At 36.9% G+C, this 24,068-nt stretch overlaps 2 protein-coding genes across 4 annotated transcripts in view; one reads left to right on the plus strand and one right to left on the minus strand.

Annotated features, from left to right (window-relative positions):
• The first annotated feature begins 355 nt into the window (after positions 1 to 355).
• LOC106870445 (zinc finger protein 665) lies at positions 356 to 10,265 on the plus strand. 2 transcript variants are annotated; one of them, XM_014916539.2, is made up of 3 exons: positions 356 to 654; positions 6,552 to 6,708; positions 8,018 to 10,265. In XM_014916539.2, exon 3 carries the CDS (start codon positions 8,088 to 8,090, stop codon positions 9,900 to 9,902), a length of 1,815 nt encoding a protein of 604 aa, XP_014772025.1. In that variant the 5' UTR covers positions 356 to 654; positions 6,552 to 6,708; positions 8,018 to 8,087; the 3' UTR covers positions 9,903 to 10,265. The 2 variants fall into 2 exon arrangements, with proteins under 2 accessions (XP_014772025.1, XP_014772024.1); XM_014916538.2 differs by having other exon boundaries at positions 356 to 629.
• A 2,750-nt stretch (positions 10,266 to 13,015) lies between these two features.
• Positions 13,016 to 24,068, minus strand: part of LOC106870450 (THO complex subunit 7 homolog) — a 99,037-nt gene continuing 87,984 nt past the window's right edge. For both annotated transcript variants that reach the window (XM_014916549.2, XM_014916548.2), the window contains exons 6-8: positions 22,068 to 22,134; positions 19,790 to 19,859; positions 13,016 to 13,141 (exon numbers count right to left, since the gene is read on the minus strand). In XM_014916549.2, the coding sequence (XP_014772035.1) occupies positions 13,107 to 13,141; positions 19,790 to 19,859; positions 22,068 to 22,134 (172 nt within the window). In that variant the 3' untranslated portion in view covers positions 13,016 to 13,106. The remainder of the gene's footprint in view (positions 13,142 to 19,789; positions 19,860 to 22,067; positions 22,135 to 24,068) is intronic.

A 24,068-nucleotide genomic window follows, 5' to 3' on the forward strand; every position in this document is an offset into this window, starting at 1 on the left:
CAACAATATGTCTATATATATTTTATATTACTCTCAGCTTTAGCTCTCCCTCACTCTACATAGCTATCTATCTTAATATATATATGGGAGAATATACAAATAATAACAACAGACGAGGACAGGTGGTGTAAATAACAAAAGTATATATTAAGACACACATATCTATCTATCTATCTATCTATCTATATATATATATATATATATAGATATCATTTCTGAGCCATTGAACGACGGACAGAGGGGAGACTATCTCTTCTCTCCAGATGGCGCTCGCTCTTGTTCCCTCCCTCTTTACCTCTGCCTTTCTTTGTCGTCCTCTCTCTCTAGCTGGCGCTCTCCCTTTCTCCCTCTCTTTTCTCCCTCCTTCCTTTTTCTTCTCCCTCTCTATCACGTTTCCCTCCTCACTCACTTCCTATCTCCCTTTATCTCTCCCTCTCTCTGTTTGTCTCTCTTTCTCTCTCTCTTTGCCTCTCTCTTTCTACCATTGAACTCTTTTATTCGTCTTGCAGCAACATTTCCAGTTCGCCCTTCACGGAAGGGACTGAACGACGAAGAAGAATAAAGGAAAATATATCCTCATAATACATCCGTAATCAAAACAAACACGAAGACCCGAGCGAGAAAGGAAGGTGAGACCCAAGCACCAAATACAATGTGAGATACAATAACATACCATGTTCAAACAGTTTCTTTTTCTGTCATTGCTTGGTCATGTAAAACAGACACGAGTCGAAAACCTTTACCAACATTAGTAGACAGTCTATGCACACACACACACATATATATATGTACACACACACACACATATATATGTGACAGCAATGTATTGTATATAATGTATGTTATGTATATATATTGTACGTTGTAATGTGGTTCATGTGTGATATGCAGTGTATATATATATATATATATATATATATATATATATGCTGATGAATGTGTCTATTGTATGTTTGCTGTGATCTCGTACATATGTCTGTTGTATATATTTGTATGTTGTGTATATTGTATATATGTTGTATATATATATATATGTATACGTATATCTGTATATATCCATACACATGTGTGCGTGTATATATATATATAGGTGATCTATACACACACACACACATATATATATATATATATACATACATATACACACATCATGATTTTGTCATTTGTATAATAATTTCAACCAAGCTTTGCCGGTGAATCCAGGGAGACGGACTTGGGACACAAGTTGCCATAACGTTTAGAAACATTGTACTGACAAATATATATAATCACCATGTTGATTATGATTATTATTATATTTTAATTACACTGGGAAATTGTTATATCCCATAAAAACACGGCCAAGCCTAATGTTTATAATGTATTTTGAAATCCGGCAAAACACTGATCGTTGGTCTTTCAACTGCACCTAATTTTTCTCTTCATAAATACATACATATCTATCTATCTATCTATCCATCAATTTATCTATCCATCTATCTATCTATCTAACTAACTATCTATCTGTCTGTCTGTCTATATATCTGTCTATCTATCTATCTATCTATCTATCTATCTATCTATCTATCTATCTATCTATCTATCTATCTATATAATACACACAACCACATACTTACATACAATCTTGTTTTTGTTATTTATATGTATTTTTTAGATATCAGGATCAGTTTTTAATTTCTGTTGGGAGAAAAAATTGAGGTCGAATTGTCATAACATTTAGCTTCGTCCTGGAATCGAAACCGGGTCGCGGTCTCGTTTCAGTTTAAATCCACTCGTATCAGTCTTGTAAATTTCGTTCCCTTGTTTTACATTTGAAGTCTTGTTACTTTTACTTTCACAGTAAAATCTATTTAGTAAACAGTAATAATAGTAATAATAATAATAATAATTTGTTTTATCACCGTCAGGGCGACTTTGGAAGGGACAATGCGAGGATAGGTTAGAAAAGTGTGTGTGTGGGGTCTTAAACAGGAATCGCATGAATGAAACCAGGAATGATAGAATGTACAGCATAGGAATGTAGTGTGATAGCGGCCCTTGAGAAAAAGACCACCTAGGGTTAAATAGCAAACTCTGCAGATCTAGGATTTACCCGATCGATGATGAGTACCTTCCTTTCACAGGAGACAATCCTAGTGGCCTGAAGCTAATTTTGTGGAGATGGCCACCACTGGGTAACGGAACCAGAACTATTGAAGTGTTAAATGACTTCGAAGTCTGAGACAGGCGGCATATACAGGAAACAATTATTCCAACAAGAATACACACACATCCGTGTGTATGTATGGGTATATATAAATATATATATATATATTATATATAGCGTGGGTATGTATTCTACACCTCCGCCCTTTATAATTTGTAAATAGAAAATTCTGATAAATTAATATGGTGGATATTAGAATAGATATCCTCCAGATGTCATTAGAAAATACATTAATTAATAAGTTATAGACGTAGGGGGAAATATACACACAGACACACACACACACACACAAGCTTGTCCCGTCATCGTCAGTATGGAGAAACCGTTTCACATTCCATGAACGTCGCCTTTTTCCCTTCCTGGAGAAACTTTTGTTTTTATATTTTTGTTCCTTACCAATTCTTCGTTCTGTCACTCTGTATTCAATATGTGTTCTACGGAGCGTGTGCACTAAAGTGTCACTTGTCAAAAAACACTATCTTTGTTTTCATCTGTAAAACCCAAGAAACCATTTATTAACTTCTAGGAACATCTTTCGTTGTAATTTGCTGCAAATTACCAATATCCTTCTCGCTTCTTTGATATCAAAATCTCCTTCCTGTTTTGTTTGAAAATTTCATTGTCGTTTGATCTGTCGACTAAATCCGTTCTTTAAATGTCAAAATTGTTGTTTATAAGATTATAGTCTTTTCCGAAATATTAACTCGATCGTCCAGAATTTAATTTAATTAACTCTTCAGTTTATTAGTAATAAATGGAAAAAAAAACAAACAAACAAAATAAACAATATGCTAAGTATTAGAATATCGATTGTGGAATGTTTTAAATATAGGTGTGTTACTAACACATTTCAGGACATTTTAATGTTAAATTAACTCTTTTTCTGCCCCAAGTATTTTCATAAGTTTGTCCTAAACGTCTTTGCTTGCTTTCAGGCTTTTAGTTACTCCTTGTTTCATACGCTCTGAGTGATATAAAGCTTTCCTTTCCTAAGTCTCTAAGTTATTCTGGTGGTTAAAAATTGGGAATGAGTACTATACACGAGTGATGGAAACCAGGGTTCCTTGCACCAAATGAATTTGATTAGTTTTTAAATGTAAAATTCAATTCAGTATGTTCAATTTATATTTACTATAAAGGTCCTCATGTCATATGAAGTTTGCACATTCAGAAAGACTTCCTTGTGTAGCAATTTGTGTGTCTGTATTATGTATGCATAGTATTTAATTAATTTATTTGGTCAAGAGTCTTGCTTTGCGACCTTGTGGTTTTAAGTAGAGTTCCACTGTGTAAGACTTTGAACAAGTGTCTCCCTCTCCTACAACCCTGGGCTGGTCAATGCCTTCTGAGTAAATTCGGTGGACAGAAACTGTGTTGAAGCCCATTGAATATATGTGTGTGTGTGTTTGTGTTTATCTCCTCTCATTATTTGACAACTAGTGTTAGTTTGTTTACATCCCAGTAACTTAGTAGTTCGGCAAAATAGACCGATAAAATAAGCACTGGGCTTGATTCGTTTTACTAAAACCTTCAGGGCAGTGCCCCAGCATGGCCACAGTCCAATGGCTGAAACGAATAAAAGATAAAAGGTAGTCAATTGAGTTATCCCTCGACCTTGTTTGATTCCTATTTTATAAACCACAAAGCAAATTCCATGTTTGTGGGATTTGAACCCTGATGTTCTGCCAACTGTACCACCCACTACCACACTGTTAATGTTCATTTACGGTGCTCTAATACTTTACTAGTTGTTTACGAATCCAACAGAATAACTAGCAAGGTCAGTTTCGGCATCATTTTTTGAACTCAAGGCCAAAGGGATGTAACTAAATACCTAAAATCACTAGACTTTCTCTCACTCCTTCCCTCTCTTATAAAATATATTAGGCAGATTGTTCAAACAACTCTTGTAGAGTCGTTTTTCAATCTACACTTTATCATCATTGGTTTTTTCAAAAGATATTTATAGAAATTTTTATTTGGGATTTTATGCAGAGGCATTTTAGGCTTAGCTGTGTTTTTTCTAGTCAACTTGTCTCACTCACAAAAGGAATCAAGCTTATTTTTTGCCTCATGTTGCCACCAATAAATTAGTCTTCAAATATTTGGTCTTTTCTGATATAAGTTGCAAAAGAAAATGGCTGCCATCATCATCATAATGTCCACTTTTCCATGTTTGCACAAGTTGGATGGAATTTATTGAGGCAGATTTTCTATAAATGGATGCTTTTCCTGTTGCCAACCTTTGCCTCATGGCCAAGCATGGTCTTTACAGAATATTGGCAATGGATGACACCACTTGTATGATGGCGACACTTGTTTACAACTATCATATGCTGTCAAAATAAAGAGACATAAACATACACACACACACGTTATATGAAGGGCTTCTTTCATTTTCTTTTGACCAAATCCACTCTCAAGGCTTTGCTCAGCCTGGGGCTTATGTAAAAGACATTTTCCCCCAAGGTGCCACACAGCGGGACTGAACCCACAACCATATGGTTTGTAAGCAAACTTCTTACTACACAGTCGCACCTGCATCTGCTTGATAGCAATATGATAACAAATAGCATTGGTCCTTGATAGAGTCCTATTTGTTTGAGGTTCAATATAAACTTAGGAAAGTAACTCATTGATACATTGGTGAATTATCACCATTATCATCTCTTCGTTTTTTGCCCCAAGGGTTGAACAAGTCTGCTCTGTAACATTCTCTACCTTTACAACTGATCCTTGTGAGGATGGCCATTTTGAGTTCTTACCTCACCCACTTCTTCCAATGGCTTCCTTGAAATGTTTTCCCTCAGCCATCAGTGTCTTGTACATTGGTAATTCTTTGCCCAACAAGTATCGACCAATTGTACAACGTTCACTCTAATTCAGTCATCATTTCTGCTTGCCCATCATTTGATTTCTTTTGCACTCGGCCATTTTCTCAACTCCTTCGTGTACAGATATAAACTGAGCAGAAACAGGAATAAAATAAAAATAACGAGAATATTAAAAATGAACTTGACTGCTCTCAAAAATTAAGTAAAAAAACAGGAAAAATAATCCAGAATCCTTGTCTGGTACCGGATCAATCCCAAAATCTAATCAGTTCATGCCAGTCATGAAGCCAAACATCTCTGAAAGTTTCATCCGAATCCGTCCAGCGATTCTTGAGATATTTTGTCCATGGACAAACAAACACAACTGAAAACAATGCCTCTGCCTTTGCTAAGGTGGAGGTAATCATCTCATAACTAGTGAAATTGATAGGTTATTAACTAAGGAATCGATCTACTCTGGTTCTGACATTCAGTTTTTGCTAGTCTGTATCTGCTTGATTGTAAAATAGGTAACTTGTGAAGAATTCTTAACAACTGCAAGCAGCAGGTGTGGTTATGTGGTTAGGAAGCTTACTTGCTAGCCATTTGGTTTTGGGTTCTGACCCAAAGAAATAAAAATCTCCTGTCTGAATGTTAACGAGGGACATTAAATACAAAACCTAAACAATCAACGGTCCCTTGCAATTTTGTTTAGATTTGATTCTCATCAAAGTGATACTGAAGACCTAATCATTTAGTAAATTCGTTAGTCCATATGTTTTGTTAGCTTCTCCATACTGGCGGGAGTTGAATGAAGACTTGTCAAGGCAGTATATTCTGGCTGGATGCTCCTCCTGTCACAAATAGTGCAGAGTCACACAGTGTATTATTTATAAAGAGTGTTAACAGGTCATCACCATTTTGCACAGACAATGCCATGCAAAAATATTTGGAATGTAAATATTCATATACATACACACATATATTTGTTTTGTAGTTTCAGCTCAGAGATGTTGCACTGCTATTTTGCTACACTGTTATTACTGAGAGCCTCCTCTAATAGGTGGCACTCTCATTTGCACCTCTTGCTGTGAGGTAGGTTCATCTGGGACTCTCGACAGGAAGAGGTCCAGTTTTGATTTGAAAACACCAACATCAATTTGAGAACCTGTAGTAGAAGATGCTTGCCCAAGATACTATGCAATGGGATAGAGCCTGAAACCATGTGGTTACAGGACAAACTTCATATCCACACAACCACAACTGCACTTATTTTAAATAAATTTTTGGTATATGGAAACTGTGTGGAAGTCTGTATGAGGAATGATTCCTGTTTTTGGGTGCTAGACTTGATTGACCCTTTGCCAGGATGAATACCACCCCCTGGTCCTTGGGTGCTTTTGGTAGTTTCTGTCCAATTTCAAGAATTTGGAACAGGTCTCTGGCCTCAGGACAACTGCTTAGCTTCCACCCAGATAACCCTAAACTTAAGCTACTTTGAAATTAATACTATTTTGTCTTTTCATTTGTAGATTCTTGCCTAAATTGATACGCAACTGTCTGAGAAGTTACCATTTAAGTAATTCAGTGCAAGGCTACAGTTTTGTTGTTTTCACAAAATCCTTCCTATATTAATGTTGTAGATGGACCAACTTGACTTCTGAGAGCAGTGTCTCTAGAATGTTCTTGGTAAGTGTAAAAACAATAACTTGATCAAGTTTCATATTCCAGTCAGGTAGGTTTGAGACCAAAACATTTAACCTTCAATGAGTCAGTTTATTTAGGTGTGAATAGCTAACCCATAGTGAAATAGTTCCTTGTAACCAGACTGATTGCTGTTTGATGGATTTTGAGCTTATAGTTTCAAGTTCAATTCCTTCTGTGTTTATAACTTGGAGAAGAACAGACTCTGTCATTAGACTTACCCTAGCTATACTGAATAATTAATCTCAGCATCACTTGTATACAATGACACACACACAGTTATAGAGTCTGCTGACATCACCACTGCTTCTAGAAGCAGTTTAGGATTTTGCATTTCTTGCTATTTTCTGTGGTTTGTGTTTAATTCATTTCTACCTCGATTATCAAAAGATATCTTTGTGGTCACTATGATGTTAAGAAACTAGAACGCCATTCATCATTGAATGTCCGTGTTCCATGCAGGCATGGGTTGGATGGTTTGACAGGACCTGATGGGCCCAAGGACTGCGTCGTCATGCTCCAGTTGTTTGATTTTGGCAAACACTAGGTGCTTGTGCTAGTTTTGTGCCACAAGCACTAGTGAGGTCTCCATGTGCAGCTTGCAAGACCACAGACCTTGAGAGAGGTCGTTTTATGCTAGGGTACAAGGAGTTAAAATTTGAGAGAAGGGGCCAGAACAGAACAAGTCTCTGGCTGTAGAGGAGGTACATGATTATTCACATGTAAGAAGAGAGGGTGGTGGGGTTGTCCAAGGTGGACCTGGCAAAAGAAGGGCTTGAGGTGTTCTTCATACTGATATTGTTTGAGTGAACAGCCATCCACAGATCTCAGTTCTGTGTCAGTTTGCCATTTTTGGGTTCTGCTGATCTACTTGGGAATGACAGTGTTTCCAGCAATATGGTTTTTCAGAACTGTCTCTCCTTCCTATCATTAACTACAGGTTCCTTGGTTCAGTGACACCATTTCCAGACAAGTTAAATTGAGTCAGACGACATTTATTTAAGGCCTAGAGAAATTGAATAGGCATTGTTGTCAGAGATGGTAGCATTAACCAACCCAAGACCTCTGTAGCATTTCACTGAGGCTCAACACAAGGATTTAGTTAAAAAGAAAAAAAATCATAACATTTTGTTTGCTTTAATAAGTAAATGTTTTTGTTGTTTATTTTGCAAAACGTAATTTTGTTGTTTATTTCTCTCTCTCTCTCTCTATCTACATAGATTTGAAATTTTAAGTTTTTATTTTTCTCTTCATATGTGCAATACTTAATTTTTGAAACTAATTTATTTTGAAGGGAGAAAGAAGACTGGCTGTGAAAAGAAGCAGCTGTATTCAAGTGTGTTGTGTTAGAAATCTTTGCACCGATGCCAACTAAAAAGTCTCAGAAATCTAAAAAAAGGAAGAAAACTCCTCATTGCAGAAATGAGGCTGATTCCAGTGATGTAGGGGCCAAAATTGAGCATAATCAAGAGACTGAAGGTGCAATGAAAGAGTCTGACCAAAAACTAGAGAAGACTATCAGATGTGATTTTTGTCATGAAGAGTTTAACCTGAAGAGTCAGTTGCGATCACATCACCTGCTTCATGTCAGTTGCAGACCTTACCGATGCAATTACTGTTCAAAAGGGTTTCTTAAGTTAGGGGACCTGACTAAACATGAACGGTCTCATACAGGGGTTAAGCCTTTTAAGTGCACCTTCTGTGACAAAGCATTTACAGAATCTGGGACTCTTACTGTGCACACACGCACTCATACCGGAGACAGGCCATTTAAATGTACATACTGCACAAAAGCTTTCATTCAGTCGAGTGACTTGAAGAAGCACACTCGTATTCATACAGGTGAGAAGCCGTACAAGTGCTGCTACTGTGATAGAGACTTCTCGGAGTCCAGTTCATTATCGCATCATTCTAAATTACATTTAAATGAACCAGCATTTCAATGTATATACTGCAACCAAAAGTTTAAAACATTGACACAGCTTGATGCACACAGTCATATTCACAGTGAAAATAAAATACACAAATGTGATTATTGTGACAAGTCCTTTGCTCATCTTGGTAACCTTGCGGTGCATACAAAGACTCACATAGAAAAAAAGCCGTTTACATGTGACTTCTGTCCTAAAACATTCTTTAGGACTGGGGATCTCCTAAAACACATCCGTACACATACAGGGGAGAAACCATTTGCATGTAGTTATTGTGATAGAAAGTTTACTGAATCTGGAACATTAAATGTACATTTACGCCGTCATACTGGTGAGAGGCCTTATGTGTGTCCTATCTGTACGAGGGCTTTTATTCAATCAAGTGATCTTAACAAGCACAAAAAGACACACAGAATTAATGACCAATATACACTCAACGAATATTTAGGTTTGCAACAGGTGCAAAATTCAATGCCAGTCAATGAGTCTTCTCATATTGGACACACTAAGATTATTTCAAGGACTTCTTTAACAGAAACCACAGGTTTGCCTCAGTTTAACGAGTCAGAGACTCAAATCTATTCGTGTAAGATGTGTGACGAGAAGTTCCCTACAGAAAACAATCTGTCTGCACATCTTATGTATCACCAAGAAGTTGCTTGCAACTCTGTTAATTCTGATTACACTAAACCATATTCCTGTGAATACTGTGAGAAAACGTTTTCACAACTGTCTAATCTTGCTGTTCATACAAAGACCCATCTTGGAGGTAAACCGTATAACTGTGATTTTTGTGATAAAGTCTATATGCGTCCCAGCGACTTGAACAAGCATATGAGATATCACACTGGCGATCGCCCCTATAAATGTGAGATTTGCCAGAAAGCTTTTACTGAGTCTGGTTCATTGAAGATCCACCAGCGAAGCCATACTGGGGAAAGACCTTACAAATGTAGCCTGTGCCCCAAGGCATTTGTACAGTCGAGCGACTTGAAAAAACATATGAGAATTCATACAGGGGAAAAACCTTACAACTGCAAATTTTGCTTGAAGACATTTTCTGAATCTAGCTCTTTAACCGTCCATATGAGAAGTCATACGAAATACCGACCGTATAAGTGTAATGCGTGTGATAGAGCTTTTGTACAGTCTGGGGATTTAAAGAAACATCTAAGAACCCACAGTGAAGAAGCTACAAGCTATTGCGACGGATATAGGGCTGACACTTCTTTAAGCATGCCAGTTTAAATTAACTGACCCCAAAATGCTTGGATAACATAAAAGAAAATCTCTTGCAGTGTTATTGTCAAGCAAATTAAATTTAAAAATAAAAAAAATAAGACTTCCATGGAAATGGAAAAAAAAAAAAAAAAATTTTTTTTTTGGCACAGTATTTGGGATCCTACTCTCTTGAACAATAATTTCAATAAATAATCCATTTGCTAAAAGTCAAAGTCCCAAAGAAAAGAAAACCCTAAACCTTGACCTTTTTGCATGTCAAACTGTGATAGGACTTTTCTAATTCTGTTCTGATCAAAAAACAAAATGAAAACAGGACTATTTTCACCTCACTGTCTAATTATTCCACTTAAATAAAAAAACAAAATTATATTTATTTTGTTTAATTTATATTAATTTTAATTCTTTTGCTGGACAGCAACACTTACGTTTTTGTCCAGTTGAATAGTTGCCTGCCTTTTTTTTTAATAATTATTTAAAATAAAGTCGCAGTGAGTTGACCAAAAAATGGTAGAATCTTGAGATTTAATGTCTTATTTTGTTTGCTCTTTCTTAAATACAGAGATACACCACAGCAGAAATTTGATTTAATGACAAAACAAACAAATGAAGAACTATTTGTACTTCATTTGGCTGCTATGAGGTACTTTGCTTTGTTGCTTTAATGTACAGGGTTACTATAACAACTTGGTCATGTGACAAAACTATTTTCTCCCTAATAGGCATGGCTTTGTGGTAAGAAGTTTGCTTCCCAACCACATGGTTCCAGGTTCAATCATACTGTGTGACACCTTGCGCAAGCGTCTTCTACTATAGCCTCAGGCCAACCAAAGCCCTGTAAATGGATTTAGTAGATGGAAACTGAAAGAAGCCCAGCATCTGTATGTGTGTGTGTGTGTATATATATATATATATATATATTTATGTCTGTCTGTCCCCTACCACTACTTGACAACCAGTGTTGGTGCGTTTATGTTCCTGTAACTGAGTGGTTTGGCAAAAGGACCCAAAAGAACAAGTACCAGGCTTTAAAAAAACAAGTACTGGGATTGATTGATCTGACTAAAAATTCTTCAAGGTGGTGCCCCAGCATGGCCACAGTCTAACTACTGAAACAAACAAAAGATAACACTTTTGTGCTGTGCTCCTTGGCAACACGTATTACTCTACTTTGCTCTAGTCTGCTAAGCTAACAAGAAAAACTTTCGTTATGGTTGAATATTTAATTATCAGCATTAACCAGTTGTGTCAACAGTGTATGTGTTTGGGGTCGAATGGAGATCTAAAACTTGCTGCCAACAGGCAGGGGAATAGAAAAACTGACGAAAACCAAAATTATATAAAAAAAAAGAAAAAAATTCATTCTTTACTTTTTATTTGATTCAGTTAGGAAATGGTGGCCATGCTGGAACAGTGCCTTGAAAAATTTTTAGTTGAATAAATTGACCCCAGTACTTGCTCTCTTTTTTTAAAGCCTGGTACTTACTCTATCAGTTTCTTTTGCTGAATCACTAAGTTACGGGGGAAATAAACACAACACCAGTTGTCAAGTGGTGGTGGAGGACAAAGACACACACACACACATCTATATACATACAATGAGCTTCTTTCAGTTTCCATCTACCAGTTCCACTCACAAGGTTTTTGTTGGCCCAAGGCTTGCCTAAGATGCCATGATGTGGGACTGAACCCAGAACTATGTGATTGGGAAGCAAGCTTTTTACCACACAGCCACATTCTGTGCCTATTTTATATAGATATTTTTCAGTATTTAGGCATTTTCCTATATACTGGCAGTACCACATGAGCATTCCATGGTCCATTGTCAGCCATAAAACATCTCTTTACTCATTAATAATATCATGTCATTTCTTTCAGAATTCTTTGATTAATCTCCAGGAAATCCTGTCTATTCTCTCCGGTCATGTTTTTTTTCTTCTAACCTGTTTTCTAATTCTGGCTTGTGTAATATATTCTTAGCATATTTTTGTCTTGATTAACAATTTTAATTCTCTCTCTCTATCGTACAGACACTTTCCCCTTTCAATAGCATGACAAATTATTTTTATACCACAGGAGTTTATCATTAATACTTTAATATGATAGAAAATGCTGTGAATTTAAAGCATAAAGCACTAGTTATATAATCTTTCATTTTCACTTTTGATGAAAGACGTTTGGGCTAAATTTAACCATTTTTTTTTTAATGTCTCCTTATTTTTCAGGAACAGTCAACAGCGTTGGAGAGCATTAAGATTAAAAAGCGTTAGTTGACATGGTAGACTGGAAGCCATCTAAGTATTGGAAAAGAGTTACTTGTATCATGATAATTCATGCAGGGTGTCAAAATGCTGATATTATGGCTGTTGTTCAATGAAAGAAAAAAGTGAGGATTTGTGAACACTGCAAAGACTGTAAGACATGACATGGAAATTATGAAGACCAAGTTTCCCCAGACTGTGATGGTCTTTGGGTGTGTCTCCAGTTAATGATGACATGCTACCCCAAGACTTGAACAGGGCCTTAGGCTCAGTTCAGATGGCTATGTGAAGCTGCTGCTGGAAGTCCGTATGTGTGGTAGCAGGATTTGGTTCCTTGCCATACTTCCAGAAAAAGTCAGAAGTGGTTATTGGAGAATTTCTACAACTTCACCAGACCCAATTTCTGGCTGTCTAATTCCCCCCCCCCCTCCGATCGTAATCCCATGGATTACTATATGTGGGGTGCAGTTGAGAAAGACACTAATCGTTAAGCTGGTGGCCGAGATCAAGGAGGGGTTTGAAGATCTTCCCAGAGACACAATGACGAATGCATGCACTACATTCCAGAGCCATCTTGAGGCCATGGTGTCAGCTGTGGGCAGCTACTTTGAGTAAACCGTTCTCTTCCAGACATAATTTAGTTTTGTTATTCTTGGATGAGATATTGTGTTTTCTTTTGCTTATAATGCAAACTGCCAAATTTAGCCTGAATGCCCTGTAGATCTGTTACACCAGTCAGGTGCTGTGCTGTGGAAAATTCTAACCTGGAGGGAATAAACACTAAAACTACCACAACTGTAAGTCATTAACAGTTTTATATCCTGGTGCTGATCAAACATTTCAATGTAACAAAGTAGAATGTATAATAAAAATTTCATTTAATGTTTATTTCAATATAAAAGCAGACATTAAAAAAAAAGACTTGAACAGGTAACAGGAAATCTTTAAAGAATTAATTAGTCTCCATGTCTTCTTTCTTTTCATCATCTGAAAAAGAAAAATTACATGTGTGTGTGTGTGTTAATTTTAAATTAAACAGTTGCCCTTTTTAATATAAATAATATCAAACACAGATTTGAGATAGAAAAATAAACCTTCCTACAGTCAATACAATACAACAGTACATGAACATTCCTTCCTTCTTTCCTCTTCTGTGTATGTGTGTCTAAAGTTATTGGAGAGCTGGCTGGCATAAGAGTAGGATAGATAAGAACTGAATTTGCTCAGACAGGTCAGATACTTAAAATCCAACCAAGACCTCAATTGATGAAAACCAGAGAAAAGGAAGATTAGGTTTATTATAAGAGCAAGTGAAAACCTGGCAGTCTGCCTCACAGGGAAGATTTTAGGCAATGAGAAAAGGTCTTTGTAAAACTTATGAAAATTACATCAGAGAAACGAATTAAGGGAAGAGCTTGTTGTGGTGTTATATAGCAACACAATCTACATGCTTACCTATTTACAATGGAGGGATGTCCACCACAAACCACTCTATAATCTGTCCTGATCCCCAGTTTGTAGTGGAACTCCCTACATAGCTTGGGTTGCTGTGAGTTGATATATTTATTACACCATAACAAGCTCTTCCCATTAATTCACTTCTCTAAAGTAATTTTCATATAACAGCACAAGTTCTACAAGGACCTTTTCTCATTACCTAAAATTTTTATTACCACTTACTGCTTCCCTGCAAGGCAGACCACCTTCTTTTCACCTGCCCTTATAATATGCCTAATCTTCCTCTCCTCTGGTTTTCATAGTACTGATTCTTCTTTAGTTACCCTACCCCTCTCCCAAGGATTCCCTTTTTCCCCCTCTACTTTTGTCCTCACCACCACCAGCACTCTATCCACTTTGAACCTTTCATTGTCGTCGTTTAACGTCCACTTTCCTTGCTGGCATGGGTTGGACGGTTTGACTGAGAACTGGTGAGCCAGATGGCTGCACCAGGCTCAATCTGATCTGGCAAAAATGCCCTTCCTAATGCCAACCACTCAGAGAGTGTAGTGAGTGCTTTTACTATGCCACCGGCACGAGGGCCAATCAGGTAGTTCTGGCAACGACCATGCTCAAAAGGTGTTTTTTACGTGCTACCTGCATGGGAGCCAGTCAGGTGGCACTGGCAACGACCACGCTCGAATGTTGTTTTTTCATATTTGTAAACACTGCAATGAAATACATCTTTAGCCATATTCTTTGGATGAGGGTGGAATCCTTAGAACTTGTCTTACTTCATAGGCCCAGGACATCATGGTTTTTTATTATGTATAAACATAGTTACAGCACAAGTCGTGATTCTCTTGAAATAGTTGTCAGCATAAGACATAACTCCTTTCTTTATTCTGTATCTTGTGAATATAAGCATTAAGCCTACTTAGGTTTATCTGCCTTTCTACTTCTATAGAGGCAGAAAGGGTGTGATTTGAGGGAGATTTGGTTGCTATTTCTGTTCTGACAGTGGAAGTTGGCTGTGTTTAAAGTTGGGATGTAAGGCTTCCCAGATGAAACAGGATTAAGATAACTGGCAACCTACCATACTCTACACTTATCTGACTCATGCCAACATGTAAAACTGGTTTTAAATGGTAAGATGCAGGATTACACACAGACACGTGGAGAATCAACTTGATCATTAAAAGTTAAGAAAACTGGCAGAATTATTATTAAGAAGATGTAGTGGCAGAATCAGTAGCATACTGGGCAAAACTGCTTATTGACATTTCATACGTTCTGGGTTCAAACCTCACCAAGGTCAACTTTGCCATTTATCCATTTGGGGTTGATGAAATAAGTACCAGTTACGCACTGGGGTCAATGTAATTATCTAGCCCCTTCCCACAAATTTCAGACCTTGTGCCTACAGAAGAAAGGACTATTATTAATATTATGAAGGTGGTGAGCTGGCCAAAATCCTCAGCAGATTTCTTCAGGTTATGTTTCGAGCTCAAATACAGACATGGTTAGCTCTACCTTTCATTCTTTTAGGCGCCAATAAATTAAGTACGAGTTGGACACCGGATTCAATATAATCGACTTAGCCATGCTCCTGAAATTGCCGGCCTTGTGCCAAAATGCGAAATTAATATTATTATTATTATTAGCACTTCTATGCAAACGAAGACAGAGTTATTCTTTTCTGCTGATAACAATATTTGTTAAATTTCTCCAGGTCTTTCAACTGCAATCTGACCTCGTCAGATAAAAATATCTCAATCTTTATTGAAAATAAAAATATAGAGACATAGCAAGTGAAGGTTTTTATTTTTTTAAACTCTTTCAAACAAACAATCATGGTTTATTAATGTTTGTGCATGTTTAATCTGACCTTTGACCTACTTGCTGAGCTATTTTGATTCAGGTGAATAAATGGTTATCTTTGCATTTCAATCTAAGCTCTACCACAGTTATGTGTGTGTGTGTATATATATATATATATATATATATATATATACACACACACACACATATACATACATACAAATATATGGTTCAAAATGATACACAAAACAAAAGACAAGTGAGGGATTATCAAATAGGGTGCATTAGTTGGATGCACAGCAAAAAATAGAAGTTTTTGATCTTCTGAACCGATGCTCTCCTACAGAAAGGAATGAGGTAAAATATACCATGTCCGGATTAAACACAAATTACATCAATACATTAGGAGGTACAGAAGGTGATGGCGGGAGTTGCATCATACGAGATCATTTGAAATGGGAGACGTTGGACTAAACATTCGAGTCAGACAGAGTTATCTCCCTGTCACTAAAAATACAATCGGTGTTAAGCAAGCCTCACTGAGACGCAGCTTTTTGTAGCTTGGTGCCTCCTTTCATCAAATGCTGTTTGATTAGAATAATCAAACAAGTTAATACTGTAATGGTTATTATCCATATTTTCGTATTTTATCTTATCCAGCATCTGCCCCTTTTCACATCTTGGTGTGAATTAGTGCTCTTTCTTATTTTTAATTTTTCAAGAAATTATGGGAATATTGCCTTTAACACCCATTTTTCCATGCTTTTTTGGGTTGCCTGAAATTTGCAGAGGTAGATATTCTACAGTCAGACCCTCACCTGTTTCCGTGTAAGGTAATATCTTCTCTGCAGGCAGACATATTTTTATGGAAGATAGGAAACAAATGACCCTACTTGTACGATTGTGACACTCGCTTACAACTATCACGTGACAAGGGGGACACGTAAACATAAAACACACAAATCTGACCCACGCGAGCGTAGAAAAGTGGTTGTTGAAACGACAACGATTCTATACACACACATAAAGTGCACTCAGTCCACTCTGTGGAGTGGTTGGCGTTAGGAAGGGCATCCAGCCGTAAAAACCATGCCAAAACAGACACAGAAGTCTGGTGCACCTCTCTGGCATACCAGTTCTAGTCAAACTGTCCAACCCATGCCAGCATAGAAAGCGGACGTTAAATGACGATGATGACATGCACGTGTACAGGCTTCTTTCAGCTTCTGTCTTCTGGCTCCACTCACAAGGCTTTCTATGTCCGGGGCCATAGTTGAGGAGACTTGCCCAAGGTGCTGCACAGTGGAACCGAACTCTAGATCTCATGTTTGAGAAGCAAACTTCTGAACCTTACAACCATGTCTGCACCGAAAATGCAACAAAATCATCTCGGATCTTGGCATGGCCTCCTTTGGGTTTCTGCCCCCTCTCTTAACACAGTGTTTAACTTATATTCTAATTCCAACAAAGATTTTTTCAAAACTGTGTTTGAAATATAAATACAAAATAAAAACCTGGATTATTTTATTTCTAAGTAAGATCATGACTTGTCTGAACACCCAGTAATTGCTTGAGATTTCCTGCTTTTTGTGAGCTGACAATGCCACCAAAAGGTTAACCCTTTTGTTACCAACTCGGCTGAAACCGGTTCTGGCTCTAAGTACAAATGTCTTGTTTTCATAAGTTTTGAACTAAAATCTTCCTCCAAACCTTAAGTCACAATTTATGTTCCTAACACTAGCTGAATGGTAACTAAGTTATTTTACTAAATTCTTTGTTATATTTAAAATTAATTGAAAGAAACACAGAACATCTCAACAGAAATATGGTAAGAAAAGGGTTAAATATATATAATAGAGAAACAATTCTTAACCCTTTTGATACCAACCCGGCTGAAACCAGCTCTGGCTCTAAGTACAAAATGTCTTGTTTTCATAAGTTTTGAATTAAAATCTTCCACCAAACCTTAGTCAGAATTTATGTTCCTAACACTAGCTGAATGATAACTAAGTTATTTTACTAAATTCTTTGTTATATTTAAAGTAATTGAAAGAAACACAGAGCATCTCAAAATAAATACAGTAATGAAAGAGTTAAGGGCCACTGGTCAAACCAAAATAATATAGTTTAAAAAACGCCCCGAAACTGGATCTCTGTGGGTTACAACAAGAGTTCCAGTTGATTCGGTCAACGGAACATATTGCTTGTGAAATCAACGTGGTTCTCATGGAGATTCAGCATGACACAGAATATGACAAGGCTGGGCCCTTTGAAATACAGGTACAACTCATTTTGGCCAGCTGAGTGGACTGGAGCAACATGAAAGAGTGTCTCGCTCAAGGACACAATGCACTGCCAGGAATTGAACTCATGGCCTTATGATTGTGAATTGAATATTTTAACCACTAAATCAAGTGCCTTCACTAATATGGTTAACCTGTAAAGAGAAACTGAGTACTTAATCTGGTGGATGTGGACATGGATATACTCAGAATATGGAGAGGAAAATTGGTTTGTTGAAGCAGCTGACATCTCATCATTGCAATATTTGTTTTCCTTCATTCCAGCATTATACTTCTAATGAACAAAGCACTTTGCTGCTTCTTTACCCTAGATTAAGAAGGATTGCGTTATTCAATACATCTCTCCTTCTTAAGATAGTAAAGTATAATCTGAGGGAGACTTAACTGCCATTTCTAGCTGGTTGTGAAACCATGCAGAGTCTTCACCCTGGGCTTATTCTGGTTGCATTCAAAGACATGAAATTGCAAGGAAATGCCTTGAGATTAGATATTATCAGCTAGGTGTACAACTGAAACTAAGACCCAGTCACCAATGAGACCATACCACCAATAATAATAACAATAATAAAGCTATGCCAACACTATGGAATAACAACAGAAAAAAGATGGTATAAACACGCCAGAAAAGGTCACAGAAAACGAGAAAGCAACCATACTCTGGGATATGCCAATACACACAGATTGAGAAATTAAGGCAAATAGACCAGATATAGTTGTCAAAGATCATGAAGAAAAAAATGCTTTCTAATTGATGTATCAATACCAGCAGATGACAACGTCTCTCTAAAAGAAATGGAAAAACTTTCAAAATACAAAGACCTGGAAATAGAGGTAACTCGAATGTGGAATCTAAAAACAGAAACAATTCCTATTATAGTAGGTGCCTTAGGTATAATAAAAAATTATTCAGACAAATACATAACAAAAACACCAGGACTTACAAATATATATATAACATACAGAAAATTGCACTACTGGGCACAGCACACATCCTACGCAAAACACTTTCAATACAGTAACCATAAGAGCACCTCAGCAAACCACAGCACATACCCAAGGCGCACAGAGCTGCACTCGGTAGTGAAGTGAAAGCATGTTATAAAAATAAAACTACTGAACAATAATGATAATAATAATAATCCTTTCTACTAAAGACACAAGGCCTGAATTTTTTTTTTTTGGCGGGGGAACTAGTCGATTACATCAACCCCGTGTTTCACTGGTACATATCTTATCGACCCTGAAAGGATGAAAGGCAAAGTTGATCTTGGCAAAATTTGAACTCAGAATGTTAAGACAGATGGAATGCCATGAAGCATTTTGCCTGGCATGCTAATGATTCTGCCAGTTCTCTGCCTTACCGATAATAATAATCGTGATGATGATTTCAATTGACCTTATTGATCTTTGAAGAATAAGGGGTTAATTTTGTGTCAGCAAAATTTTGAATTGAAAACATAAATATCAGAAGCTAATCTGGCCATTCCCTCTATTTACTATAATAAAGAAAGCTGCTTATTAATTTGTATGGAATAACTTTTACTAAAAGTAAGCAATTGTTAAAGTCTACATTGTCTAGAAAATTCTTATAAATTCCAATTTTAATATACTTTTATCAGAATTGGTTTTCAAATTTTTGTTATTGAAGATTTCAATTTCATGATTTAATCACAAAACTAATTTTTATTTACTGCGACATAGTCGTCTTATACTGTGAGACAGTGTTCTTAATGTCTCTGTTTTATTTCTTCTGGAAATATAAAGATTGCCCAAATATTTTCAACTCTATTTTCTACAGACATATCATTAAAAACATTTCTCCAGCATCAGCTGAAGGATGTTGACTCCAGTATCCTTTCATATTTGTTGGACGTTTTTAAAGAAATAGAAAGCAGAAGAAGAAAATGCTAATTCTACCAAATATAAATTTGTCTATTTGATGGAGAACAACTATACCGAATCCTTCTACCATTCTGCATAATTTAGTCAATCCTTAGGCGCTAGAGCTATTCATTATTAAGAAGAATTTTAAGAAGTCAGTACCCTCGATTGGTGAATGGCAGCAGATATTTACCTTCAAGAATGCCCTCTAGGTCATGAATAGCAGATATTAAAACATGGAACTGTTTGCGTCTTAAGTCCAACTGAAAGCAGATAAAAGTAAAAAGTGAAACGTAATAAAGAAAATAAATCATGAAGAGCCATTATCTTCTTACTTTTTAAATGGTTCACATTTCAGAAGGTACTGCAGAGAGATTGATAATGTAAGAAGGTACTTCAGAAAGAATAACAGTGTAAAGGTAAGTGCACAGAGATTGGTAATGTAGAGACTGTACCAAGTGAGTGAAGCAGTGAGTGAGCCTCTTGAGTTCAGTATCTCTGTTGAGATTACATCCATGTTGTTTGCTGCTGTCTCCTCTATGTACAGAGGAAGACAACTTGGATTCAACACTGAAACTTAATTTTTGGTGGGGTGGGGGAGTCAATTAGATTGATCCCAGTACGCAATTGGTACTTAATTTATCGACCCCGAAAAGACGAAAGGCAAAGTTAACCTCCGGCGGAATTAACATATGTTGATTCTACAATTAATTTCCTGGGCAGCAATTCAATGTCTTGGCCGCAAAGATTGCAAGAACACAACTATTGACGACTCTGCTGATTTTCGTACCTGTCTTATTAACTATACAAGGTCTGATAAAAAAAAAAAAAAGTATTGGAACTGTTACCATGGTTTTTGGCATCCTTTCGTCTCGGGAGACAATGGAGTTGTGCATAAACTAATCCAGTCTGGTTTTTACATTTCATGTCCTCTCCAGTTTTGCGCAGGCCTGGGCTAGATGTATGAAAATCCTGGATAGCCCAATCATCATGCTGACGTAGTCCAAAGGAGTGCAGAGCATTGCGTTTGGCACCAGCTTGGTTGCAGGAGCTGCTGGAAGAGTGTCAAGTCGAACACTAAACCGCCTACGGGGCTCCACTGCGGATTTCTTTGAAGGTTGTCTCCTTTCTGTAACCCTGGATAGGGGCCCATATCGGATACTGTCAGCCGGAGCCAGCTGAGCCCGGGACTCGTAGTGAAGTAGTGAAGAAAATCGCTACCCACTACCTTACCATGGTAATGGAGCTAAAATAAGCAGTGAGGCTGCTTGGCACAGATGCACCTTGGACTCTGTTGTGCATGCGCACTGTTATAATGTTCTTCTCACTCACTTTTATTGTTTGTAGCAGTGCTTGGAAGTAAAGTGTGTAGAGTGTGGTCATCTCAAAAAGAAAAAAAGGATTCAGCTGTGCAGGATCTCCTTGTGTCAAGGAAGAGGGAAACTTTTTGAAAAGGGTCATAGCCGGTGACCATTTTCTCGGTCTATGGCCATGACTGAGAAACCAAGGCTCAGTCTTTGCAGTAGAAGACCCTAACTAGATTTTAAGACATCAAAGAAACTCAAGAGAATGTGACAAGGGAGCTGCTCACTATCCCTTAAAAGGAGTTTCAGAAATGCTTCCATCAATCGAAATGACATTGGATAAAATGTGTGGCTTCAGAAGGGGTCTACTTCGAAGGAGATTAAATGTCGAATTTCTATGCGTTATAGTTTTCTTTTTCTAGCCCTAGTCCTGATACTTTTTGATCAGGCCTTGTATAACGAATCTCCTGTGTACAGGTGATTCATTATTCATTAAGACTAATGAAGCATTCCAGCTGAAATGGAACCAGACTTGAAAAGTGGAGCCTTTCAGATTGCTTGAAATTTTTTCTAACAGAAATCGTTTGTGTATGTGGATTTCAATCTTGGGCCTTAATAATTAATAATTCTGAATTTTGGTAGTATAGTACATGTATGTATCTACATTTGGAATGTTATTCTCTGAAATATCTGAACCTGTTTTGCATGGAGACAAAATCCTCAAAAACCTTACATTTCAAAATTATTTTTCTCACTTTCTCCTGGAAAACAAATTGAACATCCAGAATCTTTCATTATTATTTAATTGTAATGTGTTCTTGGAGTAGATTGCATGAATGACATTTCAGAAGTAGAAAATGTCTCATTCTTGAGACAGTAGAGGTTAAATGTGGTGCCAAATTTAATGAAATCTTCCAATTCAGCTCAGGCCCCTAATTTGAATGCCCCAAAAATCAGAATCATACACAGTTGTAGAATTTACAAATCAAAGTGTTTTGTACCATAAAAGATCCAACCAATTTGATTTTTTTTTTTGTTTGCTTACTAAATAGAATTGAAGAAGATAATTTACAGAATTAAAATGTAATTTTATAGATTACACACTGGTTTGCACCATGGAATCAAAATGGTAAATAACTTACTAATGGAAAAGATAGCTTTACTTACTTTCTCTTGTATTTGATTCTTGTGATTTTTCAATTTCACCAGCTCTTTATCCAACTCTTGTAGCTGTCTGTAAAATTAAAATTATATATCATCATTTTATATATATATATAGCAATAAGAAAGTGGAGAGGATTAATAGGTGGTATTCAATAACTTATAGACATTATATTATGTCAATTTATTTATTTACTAAAAGGACAATTATAACAATTTACAAACACATACGACATATTATGCCTTACACACATATATATATAGTTACTGTTGTATCTTGAGAGGGTCATTATGCTAATAATAAACACACACACACTGGTTCTATTTCACTTCTTTATTTGTCAATTGGTTAACCATTTAACCAATTAATTAATCATCTGTTTGATTAATTGTTCAATCAATCATTCAATCAGTTAGATTTGTCAAAGACCTTTTCTTGTCATCTGCAACCTCATCAATGACTGTGCGGTTCAGAAGTCTGATTACCAATCATGTGGTTTCGGGTTCAGTTCCATTGCATGGTACCTTGGGCAACTGTCTTCTATTATAATCCAGAGCCAACCACACACACACATGCAAGAGTAAAATGATTAAATATATTAAAAAAGTCATGGGCAACTGAAGGCCTGTGGGACTTCCTGAAAGGCATTTCCATATGAAAAATTCCTTGAAATTTTTTAGTAGTGAAGCCTGCTTGATGTTAAACCATGTCTCAAGTGTCCCACTTCTTGAAAAAAGTTGCCCATATACTTATAGTATTGATATTAGGTACAAGAGATGATGTGCCTTTATACATGTAACTATTAGGTGCAAGAGATGAGCAGCGTCCAGTTTTGAATTGCAGTTGAGTTATCCCCCCTATCTAACTCTTCCTAGCTTGTATGGTTTAATAGCCAGGAGAGGGATGCAATTTGCCAGGCAGACTTGCTCTTAGTATATATTAAGATAAATCTTTTGATGGTGACATACCAAACACAAAAAGATTACAGGGATTATTTGGTAATGAACAGGCAGCAGGTAGCTATTTTGTATTTCATCAACGACAGTACAATGTCTCCGAATGAGTCTAACTAGACAGGAAAATATGTACAACAGATTAACGAGTTCCAGTATACTGTTAGTTCTATTAAGGGCATTACGCTACATAAATGCCTCATCACAAGCGTTGTCTAGATCCAAATCCTTCTGTAGCTATTTAAGGGGAGATTGCTTAACACTAAACGAACAAAATAAAAATTACTTGCCTTACGAGTGGATTTGGTAGATGGAAACTGAAAGAAGCCCATCATATATATATATGTGTGCGTGTGTGTGTGTGTGTTTGTGTTTGCTCCCCACCATTGCTTGACAACCGATGTTGGTGTGTTTATGTCCCTGTGACTTAGCAGTTCGGCAAAAGAAATCAATAGGATAAGTACTAGGCTAACAAAAAGAATAAGTCCTGGGCTCGATTTGTTCGACTAAAGGTGGTGCTCCAGCATGGCCGCAGTCAAAATGACTGAAACGAATACAAGCATAATGCCATAATTCTGTACAAGATCTGAGGTCATATGTACAGTGAAGAGCAATACTTCCCTGTGAATGGATTTGGTAGAGAAACTGAAAAAAGTCTGTTGGATGGCTATGGATATATATATATATATATATGGCACATAAAAAGTACCATTCGAGCGTGATCGTTACCAGTGTCGCCTTACAGGCACTTGTGCCGGTGGTATGTGGAAAACACCATTTGAGTGTGGCTGTTGCTAGTACCGCTTGACTGCCCCTCGTGCCGGTGGCATGTAAAAGCACGCACTATACTCTTGGAGTAGTTGGCGTTAGGAAGGGCATCCAGCTGTAGAAACTCTGCCAGATCAGATTGGAGCCTGGTGCAGCCATCTGGCTCACTAGTCCCCAGTCAAACCGTCCAACCCATGCCAGCATGGAAAGCGGATGTTAAATGATGATGATGATATATTAAATAATGAGGGTAGAAATTGATATTAATCAATTAAAACCAGTGGC

Source organism: Octopus bimaculoides, chromosome 6, assembly GCF_001194135.2.
Source record: "Octopus bimaculoides isolate UCB-OBI-ISO-001 chromosome 6, ASM119413v2, whole genome shotgun sequence".
Classification (NCBI taxonomy): domain Eukaryota; kingdom Metazoa; phylum Mollusca; class Cephalopoda; order Octopoda; family Octopodidae; genus Octopus; species Octopus bimaculoides.

Excerpts from the sequence above, each read along its gene's own strand:
- LOC106870445 (XM_014916539.2), top strand. The coding sequence starts at position 8,088 with ATGCCAACTAAAAAGTCTCAGAAATCTAAAAAAAGGAAGAAAACTCCT.